This window comes from Lissotriton vulgaris, chromosome 10, assembly GCF_964263255.1.
Source record: "Lissotriton vulgaris chromosome 10, aLisVul1.2, whole genome shotgun sequence".
In the NCBI taxonomy this organism is placed as follows: domain Eukaryota; kingdom Metazoa; phylum Chordata; class Amphibia; order Caudata; family Salamandridae; genus Lissotriton; species Lissotriton vulgaris.
In genome coordinates, this window is record NC_141698.1 from 906,202,443 (window position 1) to 906,222,117 (window position 19,675).

The following is a 19,675-nucleotide window of genomic DNA, read 5'->3' on the forward strand; positions in this document are numbered from 1 at the left end:
TGTAGCTGTCTCTATACATCATTTAATATGTGACTAGTGTTTCGCTTAACCCTATGTGTGCTGTTAGTGTGCATTGTAAGGTCACCTGTATTAGACAATTCGATACCTATGCATTGTTAATGTTTTACAGTAGTACGTGTCAATTATACATAACATAAATCATGGAAAACATCTCCTGTCTAACATTATACTCTACAGTACCATACATGTCTTTCAAAATGCCTGTGCATTATTAGTATTTTACGATGATGCATGTCTATTATACATGACGTAAATCATGGAAGACCTCTCCTATCTCTCATTATACAAACAGTACCATACATGTGTTAAAAAATAGCTGGTATTCATTTATAAAAAACAGCCCATGTCGAATTTATCATTAAGCCCTAGCGGTTCCATAGTTTGAAATTTTTTGATTGACATTACTTCCCTTTGGGACAAGAATTTTTGATTATCCCTTCCTGGTTTGATTTCTATCTTCTCTATTACCATAAATTTTAGTTGCGAAATATTGTGATGATTTTCTAACCAATGTGTTGCTAGATTGGAGTTGGTGTTCTTATTTCTTATCGTGCTTTTGTGTTCTCCAATTCTAATTTTTACTTTCCTTTCAGTTTTGCCTATATACATTAGTCCACAAGGACATTTTATGCAATAAATTACGAAGTTGGAATTGCAATCTGCTGTTAATCTGAGCGGTATTTGTTCTCCAGTTCTTGGGTGAGATACAAATGATTGTTGCATTACATTATTGCAGTGTACGCAGTTACTGCATTTCTTCATTCCCTTGTATTGTAGTGTTTCTTTCTTCCTTCTGTTTTTCAATTCTTCCTTTATATTCCTGCTTATTGTGTATGCAAAAATAGGTTTTTCTTGGAATATATTGTTAAAATCCTCATCTTATGTTAATAGTTCGCAACGCTTAAGTATGATTTTTTTAATGTTTCGGGATTTGGTTGAATACTTAGAAACAAAAACGTTGTTGGATTTGGATTTGGATTTGGGGGATGATTTCTTAGTGCTACACAGTAAGCTCTCACGACTCAGTTTGTTTACTTTTTCTTCAGCTTTGTTGATACATGTAATAGGATATCCTCTTTGTTTGAATTTTGCTTTGATCCGCCACATATCCTCTTTCTGAGCTTCCGCTGTAGAACATATTCTTTTGTTCCTTAGCATTTGCGAGTACAGTAAATTTTCTATCAATTGAGGTGAATGGAAGCTTTTAAACCGGAGAGTATTGTTCCGGTCGGTTGGTTTGACATAAGTTTGTGTTTGTATTTTCAAATCTTTTTTTGTTATCTTCACATCCAAAAAGGATATCTCCTCATTGTTTATTGTATGTGTGAATCTTATTCTTGGATTTTTCTGATTTAATTCCATAATGTTACTTTCAAGTGTTTCTTTAGATCCTTTCCAGATTAGAAATATGTCGTCAATAAAACGCCTATACATTAGTAGTGATGTGTTCCATTTTGTGTCTGTCAGAATGTGCTCCTCTTCGAATTGCGCCATGAAAATATTAGCGTACGTTGGTGCGCCTCCAAAACCCATACTGGTACCACTGATTTGTAAAAAGAATTTTTCTTCAAAATGAAAATAACTGTGTTGTAAACAAAATAATAACAACTCCAGAAGGAATATTTTGTTGACTCCAATTTCTTCTGTTTGCAGTAGTGCCCATTCAATGGCTTCTATCCCTTCTTTTAATGGTATGGACTTATAGAGCGAGTTAACGTCAATAGTACAAAATATCCATTCTTGGGTGTCTTCAACAGTTACCATGGTCAGTTGGTTGAGGAATTCAGTGGTGTCCTTAATGTTAGTTTTCCATTGCATTACAAATTTCTGAAGAAAGAAATCTATGTATTTGCCTAAGGGGTCAAATATAGATCCTACTCCCGACACAATCGGTCTGAAAGGTGGGTCTTTTAAATTTTTGTGTACCTTTGGGAGCATGTACATGTGGGGTCGTTTTAGTTCTGTTTCTGAAAGAAATTGTAGAGTTTTTGATGTGATCCACCCCATAGTGAGGGCGTTTTGAAGTATCATTTCTAGAGTCTTTTTTATTTAATTGGTTGGGTCCATTTCCAATGGTAAGTACGTAGTGTCATCCATTAAATGTTCTTTGACTTTCTTTTGATAAAATGAAGTGTCCATTATTATTAGAGCGCCTCCTTTATCTGCTCTTTGAAATTCCAAGTTTTCCATTTCTGCTACTTTGAATAGGTGCTCTGGATGCTGCTATTTCGCTGTCAGACACAACGCTCTCATTGGATGATGTATATTGCTCCAACCTTTTTATTAATATCCTTGAGGATATTAATAAAAGGTTGGAGCAATATGAGAAAGACCTACAAGAAAGAAAATTAAGAAAATTTAAACGCGACACCATAGACTATCGTCTAAATGAAGTATATACATGGGCAGAGATGTATGCTCAGAGAAGACCACAAAAGAAACAATATACATCATCCAATGAGAGCGTTGTGTCAGACAGCGAAATAGCAGCATCCAGAGCACCTATTCAAAGTAAAGAATCCACAACTTCCACAGTACAAGAACAATCAAAACAAAAGGGAGCAACAGCTACAGAACCTACTTTTTTGTCACAGCACGCAGAAACAACTCAACCAGCACAAAAAACAAGTACACACGTGCAAAAACCCATAGAGGAAAAACCAAAAGAGAAGAAAACACCGTACACGAGGAGCGGGAAAATATTGTAATAAATATTTCTTCAACCGAATTGACAAAAAAACAAATAGAAGTGTTAAACAAAGGAACATCTTTTGTACCGACATACAATTCCAACTTAGCGGAAACGGAAATAGCATTCTATAAATTCATGAGAACCATCAGATTACGCCATTTCTTCAGTAATGTATTACCAGAACCTACAATAACACCAACAAAGGAATACATAGAATTTAAACCTAAAAGTACATTTACAGCACCCACATCACATAAAACTATCGATATGTTTGAGAAACTGGTCTCACAAGATCTCCAGAAACTGAGCTTTCAAACAAAAAACAAAACCAATTTCTCCAAGCAGGAAAGGAAAACTTTACAACAAATAGCAGAAATGGAAAACTTGGTATTTCAAAGAGCAGATAAAGGAGGCGCTCTAATAATAATGGACACTTCATTTTATCAAAAGAAAGTCAAAGAACATTTAATGGATGACACCACGTACTTACCATTGGAAATGGACCCAACCAATGAAATAAAAAAGACTCTAGAAATGATACTTCAAAACGCCCTCACTATGGGGTGGATCACATCAAAAACTCTACAATTTCTTTCAGAAACAGAACTAAAACGACCCCACATGTACATGCTCCCAAAGGTACACAGAAATAAGACCCACCTTTCAGACCGATTGTGTCGGGAGTAGGATCTATATTTGAGCCCTTAGGCAAATACATAGATTTCTTTCTTCAGAAATTTGTAATGCAATGGAAAACTAACATTAAGGACACCACTGAATTCCTCAACCAACTGACCATGGTAACTGTTGAAGACACCCAAGAATGGATATTTTGTACTATTGACGTTAACTCGCTCTATACGTCCATACCATTAAAAGAAGGGATAGAAGCCATCGAATGGGCACTACTGCAAACAGAAGAAATTGGAGTCAACAAAATGTTCCTTCTGGAAATGTTATTATTTTGTTTACAACACAGTTATTTTCATTTTGAAGAAAAATTCTTTTTACAAATCAGTGGTACCAGTATGGGCTTTGGAGGAGCACCAACGTACGCTAATATTTTCATGGCGCAATTCGAAGAGGAGCACATTCTGACAGACACAAAATGGAACACATCACTACTAATGTATAGGCGTTTTATTGACGACATATTTCTAATCTGGAAAGGATCTAAAGAAACACTTGAAAGTAACATTATGGAATTAAATCAGAAAAATCCAAGAATAAGATTCACACATACAATAAACAATGAGGAGATATCCTTTTTTGATGTGAAGATAACAAAAAAAGATTTGAAAATACAAACACAAACTTATGTCAAACCAACCGACCGGAACAATACTCTCCTTTTTAAAAGCTTCCATTCACCTCAATTGATAGAAAATTTACCGTACTCGCAAATGCTAAGGAGCAAAAGAATATGTTCTACAGCGGAAGCTCAGAAAGAGGATATGTGGCGGATCAAAGCAAAATTCAAACAAAGAGGATATCCTATTACATGTATCAACAAAGCTGAAGAAAAAGTAAACAGACTGAGTCGTGAGAGCTTACTGTGTAGCACTAAGAAATCATCCCCCAAATCCAAATCCAACAACGTTTTTGTTTCTAAGTATTCAACCAAATCCCGAAACATTAAAAAAATCATACTTAAATGTTGGGAACTATTACAACAAGATGAGGATTTTAACAATATATTCCAAGAAAAACCTATTTTTGCATACACAAGAAGCAGGAATATAAAGGAAGAATTGAAAAACAGAAGGAAGAAAAAAACACTACAATACAAGGGAATGGAGAAATGCAGTAACTGCGTACACTGCAATAATGTAATGCAACAATCATTTGTATCTCACCCAAGAACTGTAGAACAAATACCGCTCAGATTAACAGCAGATTGCAATTCCAACTTCGTAATTTATTGCATAAAATGTCCTTGTGGACTAAAGTATATAGGCAAAACTGAAAGGAAAGTAAAAATTAGAATTGGAGAACACAAAAGCACGATAAGAAATAAGAACACCAACTCCAATCTAGCAACACATTGGTTAGAAAATCATCACAATATTTCGCAACTAAAATTTATGGTAATAGAGAAGATAGAAATCAAACCAGGAAGGGATAATCAAAAATTCTTGTCCCAAAGGGAAGTAATGTCAATCAAAAAATTTCAAACTATGGAACCGCTAGGGCTTAATAATAAATTAGACATGGGCTGTTTTTTATAAATGAATACCAGCTATGTTTTTAACACATGTATGGTACTGTTTGTATAATGAGAGATAGGAGAGGTCTTCCATGATTTACGTCATGTATAATAGACATGCATCATCGTAAAATACTAATAATACACAGGCATTTTAAAAGACATGTATGGTACTGTAGAGAATAATGTTAGACAGGAGATGTTTTCCATGATTTATGTTATGTATAATTGACACGTACTACTGTAAAACATTAACAATGCATAGGTATCGAATTGTCTAATACAGGTGACCTTACAATGCACACTAACAGCACACATAGGGTTAAGCGAAACACTAGTCACATATTAAATGATGTATAGAGACAGCTACAATGACATGTGCATATATATGGGGCAGCATTCACTCATTCAGGAAATTCCATACATTTTCCGATTAATATTTTAGTTTAGACTCGATTCACTTTCAACAATATAGGCATAATCACAAGCAGGGATTACTTTTATCCCACAATTTTCTAAAAAATACTACTGACAAGTCAATAAACAGAAATAAGCAACACAACTTATTATAAACTTGGGCACTGATAAATCCCCCAGGTAATCTATTTTACTTTAATCATCACTATGGAAACGTTTTCGATTTTATAGTTCCAAAATGGCGATCATATTCGATCTCCATCCTGACGGAGTAGATAGGATGCCTTTTAAACGGCTGTTATCGCGTTTAAATCTCCGCGAAATTTCAGTCCCCGAACAGAAGGAGTAACTGACGGAAAACGCCAGCTGTGCACGCGATACAGAATCGGTAAGCACACAACAGCACCAATGTGCAGTGAGCGTTTGCAGCGTACGTCTAAAACAGTTGAGAATTAAACAGATATTATTCTCCTTCATAGGCATATGCTAGCGTTACTGCAAGCATCCCGTATACATCGACCCGAGAAGTCAGTTTACCGGATTTTCCTGAGTCCTTTGAGAAACCGATGAGAAAACGTTAGCTGTGAAAGTAACATTTAATCGGTAAGCTTTCGGTAACACCAAGGGGGAAATAGCTACATAACGTTATTTTTCAAGCAAATGTGCTGAATACGATTACATTAATACCCACAGGCACAAGTTAGCTCCCATTTATTTCTGTCGCAGACAGCAGTAGGAAATCCAGTGAATTTAACAAGGTATGACACACATTATGCACGATCTTGGTTTGTCGATCGTTTATGGTCTCATCACAATCCTCTTTAGTGATTCACTGAGCCCCCCTCGCATATAATTCCGCTGTTCAGCAGCGTCTTCACATAACTGAATGTGAAGATACACTTTTCTTTGTCTAAATACATGCGTTCCCGCCACATTGAAATGTAAAGGTAATATTAAACCCATTAAGTACGTATTCTGTAAGCAAGTCTAAAACTATCATAAGTGTTCAAAACATTAAGGTTAAACACTTCACTTGCTTGTTCAGCAGTAAGACTCATACCACCCAACTGCTTTTAAACGTCTCCAGTCGTTTTGATGTCATTAAGCATGAGCTCTTTAAGTACACCATGTGGTTACAGAACATATGTTCCATATGTGTAAAACATTAAGGTCAAACACTCCATATGCTTGTTCATCAGTAATTCGTATACCTCCTAACTTCTTTTAAACGTCTCCAATCATCTTGATGTCATTAAATATCAACTCTTTAAGTACATCATGTGGTTACAGATCATATGTTCCATAGCAATGATATGTTTGGATAGTGGAGTGAGTATTCTAAACATGATAAGGGTAATGACCAGTCATCATCAGTATATCTATAGAAAATAATGAACCCCTTAACAAAAAATTAAATGCTAGTACATGTTGCATTGGTGGTTGATTTGAAATGTAAAGTGATCCTTGATTAAATGAGTAAAAGTAAAAATGTATATATAGAGAAAACACATGCAACACATTTAGTGATTTATATGTATTTCACTTACAGGACGGCCCCCGAAGAAGGGACAGGGGTCCCGAAATGCATCGGGCCTACTAAGTTTCAACTGTTATATAATTATCAGATTTTTCTTTTTGGGATGTGTTAATGTGTTAGCATCATCACACCAAAGATTGAATGTATAGGAAATGTAATTTTTTTTTATATATCATGAAGTAAATGAAAAGATGAAATAAGATAAAAATCTGACCGTACAACGGATAGAATATGGTAAATAAAATCAAGTATAAATTCATTTGAAATTGAGTACAACTGCAATTCAATTAAGAACAGTAGTTTATTAAGTTCAGCTGTGCATCAGGTTAGGGAGTAAATGTTGTTTACTACCCGCTCTATCAAGGTTCCTTGCACTTAGGGGATAGGCAGCCCCACAACACCTGATAGCACGCAATAGGTCGAATATTTTCATGAGAGTACAGAGTACAATAGAAAAAATCAGAAATATTAAGGTGTGCCAAGTGCCTACTCCTTTCTAAAATTCAGTACTCATATTACTCCTGCCTGCCTCATATCCTAATTCCCATTTTCTGGTTCTCCAGCTCCGCCAGGTCATACAAATGGCAATAGCACTATGCAAATATGATCACTTCACTGCAAATAAAAAAACAAAAGTAAAAATCATTGTCATTTTCTATGCCAAGAGCTCTAACTTTCATAGATGCGAGGCCGATTGCATTAAACATGCTTGTTTAATTTAGGCACTGATCTGATATTTCTGGGTATTGGGAGTTTCATACCCAGAGATCTCAGGTTTCCGATTTAATGTATGAGAAGGTCATCCGTGCAGTTATTTTCTTTTCATTCTGATACGTGTATTCCTGAACGTATAAGGAAATAAAATGGACTAGGAGTAAAAGAAGGTCTAGTAAAAACATAGATTGGATAAGCTACACGTTCTTGGAACTGTGAGCTTTTAATTTTTCCTGTTTTATCTCACCCTTAGCCCATGTTTGTTACTAGAAACAAGCGTTTCGAATTCCCCAGAACATTTTGGCTCAATAAAAGGCGTGATGTGCTTCAGTCAATGTATGACCACTATAGTAGACAATAACGCTGATAACCTGGTGGACAAGTATGCATAGGGAAATTTCTAAATAGAATGTTGGTCTCGTAATATGAAGATAAACTGTTTTTTTAAAGACAAATTTATTTTTCTCATTTTGCCAAAATGATGGTTTAATTAAAATATCATGGAGTAACATTTTAATGTTTAACTTTTTTTTTCCAATCAGATTATTGACAAGGAAATTAACCCTTTCGTTGAAGCATGGGAAGAACAGGGACAGTTCCCAGCACACTCTTTATTCAAAATCCTTGGCAAGGCTGGTTTCCTTGGAGTCAGCAAGCCAACAGGTAGGAAAACCTTCATTCTTAATGTGTTTAACCAATTACTTAACACTGCATTTGAACACAAATCGATCTGTCTTTGGGGAGCTAGTTTATGGGGTTCATAGTGTTTGAGGATACTGATTTTGGACAGATAAGAATGACTAGTTAAGTTTACATGCCTAAGTCCATGCTGCTTTAAATCTGACTTAAAGATTTTATAAACAAAAAACTTAACTAATTTGACGCAAATAATCATTTTTGGCATCTGGTCTAAAGCCATTTGCAAAAACATCTGCAAACCTCTTAAGTTAACACAAAATAAAATATTTCTTTGGCCCGTAGAATCCTCTGGGATTTTGAAAATATCCCTTTAAGCCACATGTATCTATTAAATATGAGCTGGCTATGATTGTGTGAAATAAGCACACCTACATAAGAAAGTGAGTTAATAATTACGAAGGATGTGGGTCCTTCGCAAGCAATAAGTCCACAACCTTTCCTCAGCTGAGAACCTTTTACAACTTGACTCTCTCAGGGGAGTGAGGAAGAGCAGTCTATGGCTGATTCTGGGATGTGGTGTGGGCTAGTATCGCACTCCATAGGCATGCAACAACACCCAATAAATTATTGTCCAATCTGGGCTTTTAGTTATAAAAAGGAAAAAGTATGTTATTATTCACACATTAGTAAATATTTCTTTTGCACCCTTGCACAACCGTTTCCCTCGGGCACCTTACCAGCGAGACTGCTTTCCTGGTAGCTATAACATTTGCCCGGAGGGTCAATTAGCTTCAGGCCTTGTCATCCAAGCCTGCACACCCGAACATCTACCCAGACAAGCTTGTACTGCAAATTAGATCTTCCTTGCTCACTAAAATAATCACTCCCTTTCATGTAGGCCAGTCCATCACCCTGCCTACTTTTTACGCTGTGCCTCATCCCTCTAAAGAAGAGGAGTGACCACACTGTCTGGACCCAAAAAGAACATTGTTGTTGTATCTTGACTGCACAAAAGAGTTTCGGTGGACAACCAACTCTTCGTTGTTTGTCTGAGCGAAGAAAGCAAATGCAGTGCAGAAACTGGCTATCTTTCGATGGCTTTTGCTCTGCAGTAAAACCTGTTCCTCACTGGCCAAGTAGCAACCCCTTGAGGGTTTGCGTGCTCATTCCACCAGAGCCAAGGCTGCGACCACTGCATAAACATGAATTTTATTCACTACCACACAAAGCGAGATAACGCTGACCCATGTATTTTAAAGTTTGAAAGCTATTTCTATTCTTTTTAAATCGAGATTTTTAAAAATTGTTAGTTTTTATTAACTGTACAATAAAGATTACTTACTGCATTATCACGTGGAGTCCCAGTCTTGGATATCTGCCAGTGAGCAACATGGGCTTCCTTGCACATGTTCACAAAACACTACTGCCTAGACAGGTTTGTCGGGATGGGCACTTTGCCAGTTTGGTCCTGTCGGATTTTTTGGTATAAAATTGTTTTGCAGACACACAGTCGGGGAGGTACTGCTTGCGTATCTATTCTAAGGTAAGGAATCTGTGGCTAGAAGTTTCTGTCAGATGGACAAGTTACTTACCTTTGGTGAGACTTTATCGAGCTGCAGATTCCATGCTAACCCACCCATCCCCCTTGCACTGCGAATGCAATTCTAGATACAGGGAATTCCCCTTTCTGTGCCTTAGTTTTCCACACCTGTTGACAGTGCTCTTCATGGCTCCGCCCTCCTGGAGTGGAAAGCGTGAAGAGTAACTAAAGTCAGCGTGCTTGGATGGCAAATATATAGTTACTACATATGTCCCATTCGACGCGGACCACGCCACACAAAGCCTATGGATGCCACTTTCCGGCATGTAGGAGTACTGCTCACTAAAAATCTCCTGGATCCAGTCTGATGCTTGGGGATAATTCTAAGGGAAGGAATCTGTGGCTAGATAATACCAATAAGATAAGGTGTTAGCAAAAGTAAGTAACTTGTCCTGTAAGAGGGCATGGAAAGTTCCAGAAAGTAGACACTTCTTTCCAGACCTGTATTGACACATTACTCCACCCCATCCCAACCCTCCTGCGCAGCATCTTAGGACATTTTTCAAATGGTGGCTTGAAGTGGTCTGTTGAAAGTCCTCACAGAAAGCCTATAACCATGCCCATAACTGCCTGGTCCTGTTCCTCAAAAACATCAAATCCTGTGGTTGGCCCCAGAGGTCCGGTTGCCCTCTGTGGCTTGACTTTGCATGAGCCCTCACAGGCCTGGTGCAGTGAGATTCCTCAGCACATTCCAGTTTTACCCTCAGTCCTGCCTGTACCAGTGCCAGGCCTAATCCTGATGTCATCAGTGACGTCATCAGTGATGTCACTGACCGTATCATGAATGATATAATATATGGCGTCATCAGCGGTGCATTGTGGGCGTGCAAGTTAGTTAGCTCAACTAACTATAACAGTCAAATTTCTCTGCTTTTGTACTATTGAAATGTCCAACTAACTATACCACCCTTGACACCTGTAGTTTTTTCCGTGAATTTCGGAGGGTTTTTTAAATGCTAGTTTCTAACTATAACGTCCCTGAAACTCGTGGTTTTTTCAGAGAATTTCTAAAGTTTTTTAAATGCGAATTTCTAACCAGAACGTCCCTGAAACCTATAGTTTTTTCAGAGAATTTCTAAAGTTTTTTTAAATTCTAATTTCTAACTATAACGTGCCTGAAACCTATAATTTCTAAGGTTTTTTAAGGGCACTCCCCCTTTCTCCAACACTATGCAAACGCGCCTCTTGGTGTGTTCTAATTTGGGGAATTAAGTTCCCTTGAATACTGAGGGTCACTGGGGCCAAATAGCCCACCAGGTACCTCCAGTAAGCCCCACACAGCTGGATTGCTGAGTGGTACGAGGCCATGCCCCCTCTTTACACCGCTCTGCAAACGCGCCTCCTGGCGCACTGCTGCTTGGGGTATGAAGTCCACTTCAGTCCTGAGGTTCTCAGGACACAAGGGAGCTTCATCACCCCACCAGCAGTGCGCCAAGAGGTGCGTTTGCACGAGTGGTGTAAAAAGGGGCGTGGCCTCGTACCACCTCTCAGCAATCCCACTGTGTGGGGCTTACTGGAGGTTCCTGTAGACCTAGTTGGCCCCCAGGGACCCTCACTAGCAACGGGGAATTAATCCCCCAACGCAGAGCGCGCCCGGAGGAATGTTTGCAGAGTCCTGCAGGGAGGGGGTGGGGCCTCCGGAGAGTTGCCGGTTTCTTTTTTTTTGTTGTAATTTTTTTATTTTACGGAAGGTGGGGCGAGTAACCTTAACTTTGTCTTGACATTCCTCATGTGTATGCATTTCAAGCATATATGTAACTGCTCGCTGTGTCTTTCTCGTTGTGATTGTCTGCTCATTGTGTGAGTGAACTGTAGATGCTTTCAGTGTACCTGCCCTACACCAACTTTTTTCCTGATAAAATGGTGGAATTTGACAGTTTTGTTGCATGACTCTTTTCCACACTTGGTAATCAATCACTCTACCGGCGTTCTTTGATCCCCCTTGAACAAGAGGCTTCATTGCTTTGAACTCATAGGGGCCTTAAGGTTTTACACAGATCATACCAAGGACCATTGAGTTACCGATGATTTTTTTTGGGGGGGGATGTTTTCCAGTACAAATGAAGACCTACAGAAGACCCTTTTGAGTTCTCTGCATCAGGATATACTCTCACTGGCCAAAAAGCATCCCTCGAACACCTCAGAGAGTCACGGCACTACAGACAAGGCCACTACCACTGATCTGGATCAATGGGTGCCTGTGCTTGATATCTGCCAGACTGTGATGTGGGCATTGGTGCATTTGTCTGTAAAGCACTACAGCCTTGACAGCCAGATCTTGCTAGAAAGATGCTTTGCCCGTACAGTTCTGCAGAACTTTTGTCTGAGCCCACTCCATAGACCCTCCACCATTGGAGGTATTGGTCTGATATCAATGAGAAGGCGATGAATCGGGTTAGATGTATCCATCAGAAGAACAAGTTACTTATCTTTAGTAAAGCTCTTTCTGTTGGATACTCTACCGACAGGACTATCCTCCCCTCTGCCCATTCTGTGCAGAGTCCTCTTAGTTCCAAGTTAGTATTTAGCACAGTGATACCCACAATTGTTCACGCTTCACATCTGAGAGTGCTGGAAAGGAAAAAGCAAGAAACGGACATCAGAGTATGAATGGCACTTACATGTGGTTCCCGTGAGTCACTTCTGAAGCGGTATGGAGTCAATGTGGAGGTGAACCCTTCCACCTCCCAGAACACTGCTACAAAATTGCCAGGATCCATTCTGCTGATTGGGTGTTATTGTAAGATGAGGAATCTGCGGTTACATAGAGTACCCCATAGAAAGAGTGTTTTACACCTACTAAAATCTTTGAGGTTACTAGGGTCATGAACAGATATGGTTTTACCTTGTGAGTGATTACAGAAAAAATATAGGGATGAATAACACAATCTTTTCTTTTTTTTAATCAGTTTTACAAAGGATCTTGAGGCTAAAAATTCTTTCTTGCCATCACTTTGAAAGTTACATTCTGAAATACCTAAAAGGTTCAACAGACCAGAAATGAAGTTCTTCAAATTCAAATATAATGTGTAGCTCAGCTGCAAGGGGCACTGACCATCAAGAAGTACTAACTCTCAATTACTGAAACCCCCCAGACCACACTCCTAATGGACAGGTTCCTGCCATAAATAGCCATCGGTAGTCAAGACTTCTATTGCCAATGCCAGTACTCTCTCTCTCTTGTACCAAGAAATTTCTCGGGCGCTTCCTTGTACATTAGTATTAGCTTATCTTGTTATCTTCTCTACTATTGCCTTACAATCTTCCCTTTTTAGTCTACCTGTGGCCAGGACTGGCCTGAATACATTACATAACAGGTGCGCGCGTCCACCCAGAAGGGCATCTCGGCGCAGAATACACACTTATTGTTACCCATCTCACATCTCAATGGTGCTCATTTTATGAACCGACGACCACATTGGTCCATACACTAACCCACCAGACCCAGGCAGCTACGACAACAAGCCACCAGCCTGCTACCCTCAGTGCCTGGCAACTGCCTGCTACCGTTCACCACTTTTAAAGGGCTACCTCTCGCTGAGTCGCACTCGCCAACAATCTGCTACCACCCCACCCTAGGGGCCACCCCTCACTTCCACAGCAGGCCCCCACCCCTGCTCCCCCACCCAGTACCAGCCCACCCCTCACTATAGTCCATCCTCTACATAATTTAATTCTATCACACTGCCATCCCCGTGCTTTGGCACACCCGTCACACACCCACCCACGCACTATACATAGATATATGCGGATTGTGTGCCCACCCGCAGTACTGCCCACCCGTGTTCGACTCATCATATACATTCCACGGCCGGGCCACGCAGGCGGCAGGCACGCACCGCACGCACACATGCATCTAACTACGAATCTGATGCAATGCGTGGTGCACTGTCAGCCTGTCTACTCTGTCTGTGCACAGTATACTAACTAACTACGATGCGTCGTGCACTGTGCAGTGCAGTTCATGTTCATCCTCCAGTCACGCACACCGCACGCGCACTACGGTGAAGGCCAGGCAAGGGGTCATTGGCCATTGGGGCAATCGGTGAATCATACTGCATGTGTCTCGGTAGAATTAGTGATGTCATGATGATGAAGATCAATGATGAGGTACTCCTCCCTCCTGCCTCTGCGCCGCCTCGCCTCCCCATCGCCGCCTCCCTCGAGGCCAAACTTGAAGCTAACTTTAGGTTGCAGTTATTTTGAGGAGATAGTTAAGCAGAGCGAACTCTAATTAGCTCATGCGATCGCACAGTTCCTATAGAATCTGCGCCTTATTCCTTATATTGGATGCCCTTGTCAGACTATCACTCCTCAAACTGAACTCAAAAAGCCCCAGAAATCCCGTGCACCTGTCTCGCCTCAATATATCCTTCACAGAGGAGCAGAAATAATTATGCGTGAAACGCGGCTGTATCTCCATTGCGACCCATGTTGGCAGACATTTTTTTATTTTATTTATATTTTTATTAAAATATAATACAAATATACATGTCAGCGTTTGTATATACAGTACATAATGTGATGAGCTTCGCCGTTATGTTCACGGAGAGAAAGAGAGAAAAAAGAAGAAAAGAGAGAAGAAAAAACGGGGGGGGGGGGGCTCTTAGTTGCGTGTCTCGGGCTGGGCTTGCGTCAGCTGTACGTCTAGGAGCTCCCACATCTCTTCCTTTGAGTTGTGTTCCTTTGAGAATTTCCCCGTTATGTTGTCTGCTCCTCTGAGAAAGGTGACCCAGTTCAACCATGTTTTAAAGTTTGCTTTGGCTGTATTTTTCCAGTTCGTCAGGATTATTTTTAGGGCAGCTGTGAGCAGTAAATCTAGTAGGTCTCTTTCTTCTTTGCTGTTTAGGTCTGCTGTCATGTGTTCTGTGGCCAGTCTTACAAAGCTGATTGTTAGGTCTTTGTTGAATATATCGTTTAAAAAGCTATTCACCTTCATCCAGAACTTCCTGACTTTGGTGCATTTGAAGATCAGGTGTTCTAGGGTTCCTTCCTCTTTCCCGCAGTTCCAGCAGCTGTCTGAGTCTGTAATGCCAACTTTGTGGAGTTTTGCCGGGGTCCAGTAAGCTCTGTGGAGGAGCCAGAATTTTGTCTCGGCTAGTTGTGGGGTTATCTTGTTTGTTGATGCCGAGCGCCACAGTTTGCATTGTTTGTTGTCGTTTAGCTGCCTTCCCAGGAGTTGTTCCCATGAGCTCATTGTTTTCTTGTTCAGGGCCGATGTGGATGGGTTGAGGAGCTTGTAGATCTTTGCCGTTTGGTGGCCTGTCGCGTTCAGGCTTTGCATGTATTTGATGATGGTCGATTCTTCCTTGCTTAGGTTCGCTTTCGTTATGGCTGTTTTGATCTTCAGGAATGTGTAAAGTTCTTGTTCCGAGAGCTCATGTAGTTGTTGCAGGTTTTGGAATGTTAATGGTGATTGTCTAGTTTCTAGCTGGCTCGGGAGGGTTATTCCTTTCTCTATCCATGTATCGTTGTGCATTGTTGCCCCTTGGTACATTATCTTTGTGTTAAACCAGATTGATTCCCATGCCGTGCCTTTCATTCTCCGTGCCATTCGTTTGTCTATGTTCATCAGTGCCTCTTTGGTGTGTCTCAGTATCAGGTTTAGTCTTTGGGGGTGTTTGTTCGCGGTTAGAAGCGCTAAGGGGTTCAATCCCCCCAGGATGTTCCTTTCCACCTCTAGCCATACAGGTTCGTAGCTTTGGGTGTCATCTAGCCAGAAGATTCCTTGCTTCGCTAGGCATGCGGTTTGAAAGTTCTTGAAGTTCGCTAGGTTGAGGCCTCCTAGGTCTTTCGTTAATCTCAACTTTTGTAAGTTGATTCTGGGTTTCTTATCTCTCCATATAAAGTTGTTTATGAGTTTGTCCAGCTTTTTGTGGAAAGTGTCTGTCATTGGAAGCGGTAGCATGCTGAGCGTGTAGTTGATGGCGGGGGTTACCATCATCTTTGTTTCGATCCTGCCCCACCAGCTTATGTATTTGGGTGACCACAGGTCCAGTCTTTCCTTTATCTTCTTCAGGGTTGACTCCTCGTTGTGTTCTAGTGTGGATGTTAAGTTGTGGATGAGAGTTGGCAGGACCCTGTTTAGTCTGTTGGCTAGTATCTTCGCGTATATCTTACAGTCCACATTTATGAGCGAGATCGGTCTGTAGTTCTGCGGGTATTGTGGGTCTTTCCCCTCTTTGGGGATTATTATGATGTTCGCCTCGCCCATGGACTCGGTCATTTTGCCTCTCTGTATGCAGTGTGTGTATGTTTCCGACATTAGTGGTTTGAGTTGTTGACTGAAGGTTTTGTAGAATGTTGTAGTGTAACCGTCTGGTCCTGGTGCCTTGTTTGGTTTGAGCTGATTGATGGCTGCCTCAATTTCTGCGTCTGCTATGTCCCCGTCCAGTGATGTTCTTTGGTCTGCTGTGAGCTCCGGCAGGGTGGTCTTGCTGAGCATGGCTGCGCCGCGGTCTGCTTTTAGATTCTTGTCCTCGCTGTATAGTTCCTGGTAAAACTGCCTGAATACCTCGAGTATGCCTTTATTTGTCGTTTGGGACTTGTTCGTTTTGTCTGTTATGGCTGCATTTGTGTGTTGCCTCTGTTTTGCTTTTAGGTATGATGCTAGTTGTTTCCCAGCCTTATTGGCGGCGCATAAGTTTATGGATTTGAATTTGTTCAGCCACGTGCCTGCTCTCTCGCTTAGGATCTTGTTCAGCTCATATTACTTCTTTGTTAATGTAGTCAGGGTGTTCTTGTTCGTGATGTTTGCGCAGTGTCTTCTCTCCAGCTGTGTTATTTCCTCCTCCAGTTCACCGATCTTGTTGTTCCTGCCTCGGTTCATTCTTGCTTTGATGTTGATCAGTTTCCCTCTTAGCGTCGCTTTGAGGGCGTCCCAGATGGTACCTTTTCCCACCTCATTGTTGTCGTTGTGGTCCAGGTAGTCGTTTATTGCGCCTTCGATTTCCTTCACGTTGTCTTTGTTCTGCAGGATGTCGTCGTTTAACCGCCATCTTCTGGTTGGCTTCTCGTTGTGTCTTCCACTTAGTGATAGTGTGACGTGCGCATGGTCAGAGATGGTTATTGGCGCGATTTCTGTGTGGTCGATTAGGTGTGTGTGGGTATTGGACATCAGTATGTAGTCTATCCTGCTGTAGGAGTTGTGTGGGTGCGAGTAGAAGGTGTATTCACGCGCACTTGGGTTTTGTAGCCTCCACGGGTCGGCAAGGTGTAGTTTGGTGCATAGGTCTTTCAGGGTGTTGGTGTTCTGGGGTTCGTGGCTTGTTCTATGTGGGTGTCTGTCTGTGGCTTGGTCCATCACCCTGTTCATGTCTCCTGCTACCAGCATGAGGTCTTCTTGAGGGATAGTGGATAGCATCGTGTCTACTTCCTGCCAGAATTTCTTGTCCTCGGAGTTTGGCCCATAAATGTTGGCTATGTGTATTTGTTCCTCTCCTCTCAGTAGGCTCGTTATTAGTACTCTCCCTTCCTCTTCTGCGTTTGAGTGTTTTAGGATCAGGTTTGCCTTCTTGCTCAGTATGGTGATTACACCTCGTTTCTTCCGTTTGCCGGCGAGCAGATGACTTCCCCTATCCACCTCGCTTTCAATTGCTGTGCTTCCTCTTCTGTGAGCTTAGTTTCTTGCAGCGTGTAGATGTCACCTTTCAGTTTGGCTAGGTGGTCTAGTACTTTCCTTCGTTTGACTGGGTGGTTGAGACCCTTAACGTTCATGGACACCACCTTGAGGTTCGTGGTTAGCTTGGGTTTTGGTGCGTCGTTCATGGTGGTTTTGGGCTATCGCTGTCCTTCATGTTCTTTGCTCGGTGGTTGACTAAGGATGCCGTCCGTCTTCCGTTATTTCCTTTAAGGCCCCCCCCAGGCCTGGCGTGTGGGAAGTGGGGGGATAGGTGGAAAGAAGATATAAGAAGAAAAAGATGTCCAAGATGCACATTTACGTACTGTACCATTCGCCTTCCGTTCTACATGTCCCCCCATCTCACCCCGTCCCCCCTCCCTCCCTTCCCCCCACCCTCCGCCTTTAGAAGTGTGAGTGTGTGAAAGCAAGGGTCCTCCCACTCTCTTCCCCCCAAGTCTCGGTCTGGTGAGAGGGTATGGTGTTATTGCCCTTGTGTCCTTGCATAGTGTTGGCACACTTAGTTCAGTTAGAGTCTATTAGTCTGTTAGTCTGCATAGGTAAAAGATACAGGGGATAAAAGGATATGGCTGGTTATCTTCTTCTTCGTAGCTCGCGGTGCTGGTTGATCTACTGCATCGGTGCTCTTTTTCCCTTGTTGAGGTAGATTCGGTTGATTCTGTGTGCGTGCACAAATGTACGATTAATTGAGGTAGTTGTCGTTCTTTCTGTGCAAATGTGTGGGTTCACCTGATTGTCAATGCGTCCCTGAGTGGTGCCTCGTATATAGTACCTGGTTATCATAGAGGTGAGAGGTGAGATCTCACAAGGTTCAACAGGGTTTAACAATGTTCTGGTGTTTCTTGACCTTGTTTCACTCCCCTCCCCCTTCTGCCCCGTCCGATGACGCTCTCCGTTTTGCTCCTGGGCTTTGTAGGCCCATTTCCTCCGGCTCTGGACCGTTTATGTATCTCCGTAGTTCGCTGGGGTCCTCAAACAATCTGCTTCCGTGTCTATCCGTTATCTTCATCCTGGAGGGACCAGCGAAAGTGAAGGTGATGTTGTTTCTGCGCAGTTGGTCGCGGAGGGCTAAAAACCCTTTTCTCACTTTGACCGTGAGTTTTGAGTAGTCCTGTGATTGTCACCTTCTGGCCGTTTATCAGCATCGGCTGACCTTAACTTGCTACCACGAATATTGCGTCGGTATGGTTGGCGCGTAGAGGCTTGCAGATTATTGGCCTCGGGGTGTTGCTGTTTGCAGGTTTCCTTGCTGGGATGCGGTAGGCTTTCTCGATCTCTAAGGGATTTGTCGAAATTGAGTCCTGTAAGCTTTGGAATTATGGTCTCCAGCATGAGGGCGCACGTACCCGGGGTGTCCTCCTCCCCTTCGGGGACTCCCAATAGTCTGACATTCCCCTTGCGGCTTTTGTCTTCCTGTTCCGCCAGTGCTCTTTGTAGTGTTGTCGTTTTCCTTATCACTATGCCCAGGTCTTTGTGCATTGTTCCTGGTGCGGTCTTCGAGGTAGCTCATTTTTTTCTCTGCTTCATCTATCCTTCCATTTGCCTTGCTCTGCTCCGCCCTTATTGCTATCAGCTCCATTTGGATGTTGTCTACGGTCTTTTTTGTGGCTTTCGTAAGGTCATTGCCCTCCGTGATCTTCTTCAGTAGTGTGTCGAGCGTTATCGTTTCGCTGCACTGGCCATTTTTGTTCTTGCCTGGGGAGTCCAGGTACTCGTTTTTGCTCTTCTTTGGATCGTTCGTGATCCTCTTATCTTCCTTCCCCGCCATGGTGTCGAAGCCTCTTCTGACTTGGTGGGTCAGAAGTCTGCCTTCCTTCTGCTGCTGCTTGGTGTGCTTGGCCCTTGGGTCTTTCGCTGCTTTGGCGGTGTAGCTTCTGAGTGGAGGTGGGGTCTTTTCTCTGAATCTGCACGGCCACTTGATGGTACTGGTCCTGGTCTTCGCCCCCGCCAGCCTTCTGCTTTTCTATCTCGCTCTTGGTTCAGCAAGTTGGCTGCCTGTGCCTCTTTCTGCCTTTAACAAGATGGCGGCTGCGTTTTCGCCTGGCTCGATTCGCTCCGTGTTGGTTCTTGGCAGTTTTGGCTGTTTTTGGCAGTTTGGCTGTTCCGCTCTTTCGTTATGCGGCGTTGTCCTGTCTTATCTTATCTTATTATCTTGCATACGTCGCTTACTGAGTTAACTAAGTTCTCGCTCCCCCGCTCTTGCCGCCGGC

General features: G+C 41.9%; 1 protein-coding gene across 1 annotated transcript in view; it reads left to right on the top strand.

Moving 5' to 3' along the window:
* LOC147688989 (putative acyl-CoA dehydrogenase 6) overlaps positions 1-19,675 on the top strand; it is an 860,942-nt gene that overhangs the window by 157,103 nt on the left and 684,164 nt on the right. The window contains exon 2 of the mRNA XM_086941879.1: positions 8,130-8,250. Coding sequence (XP_086798005.1) covers positions 8,130-8,250 — 121 coding nt within the window. The remainder of the gene's footprint in view (positions 1-8,129; positions 8,251-19,675) is intronic.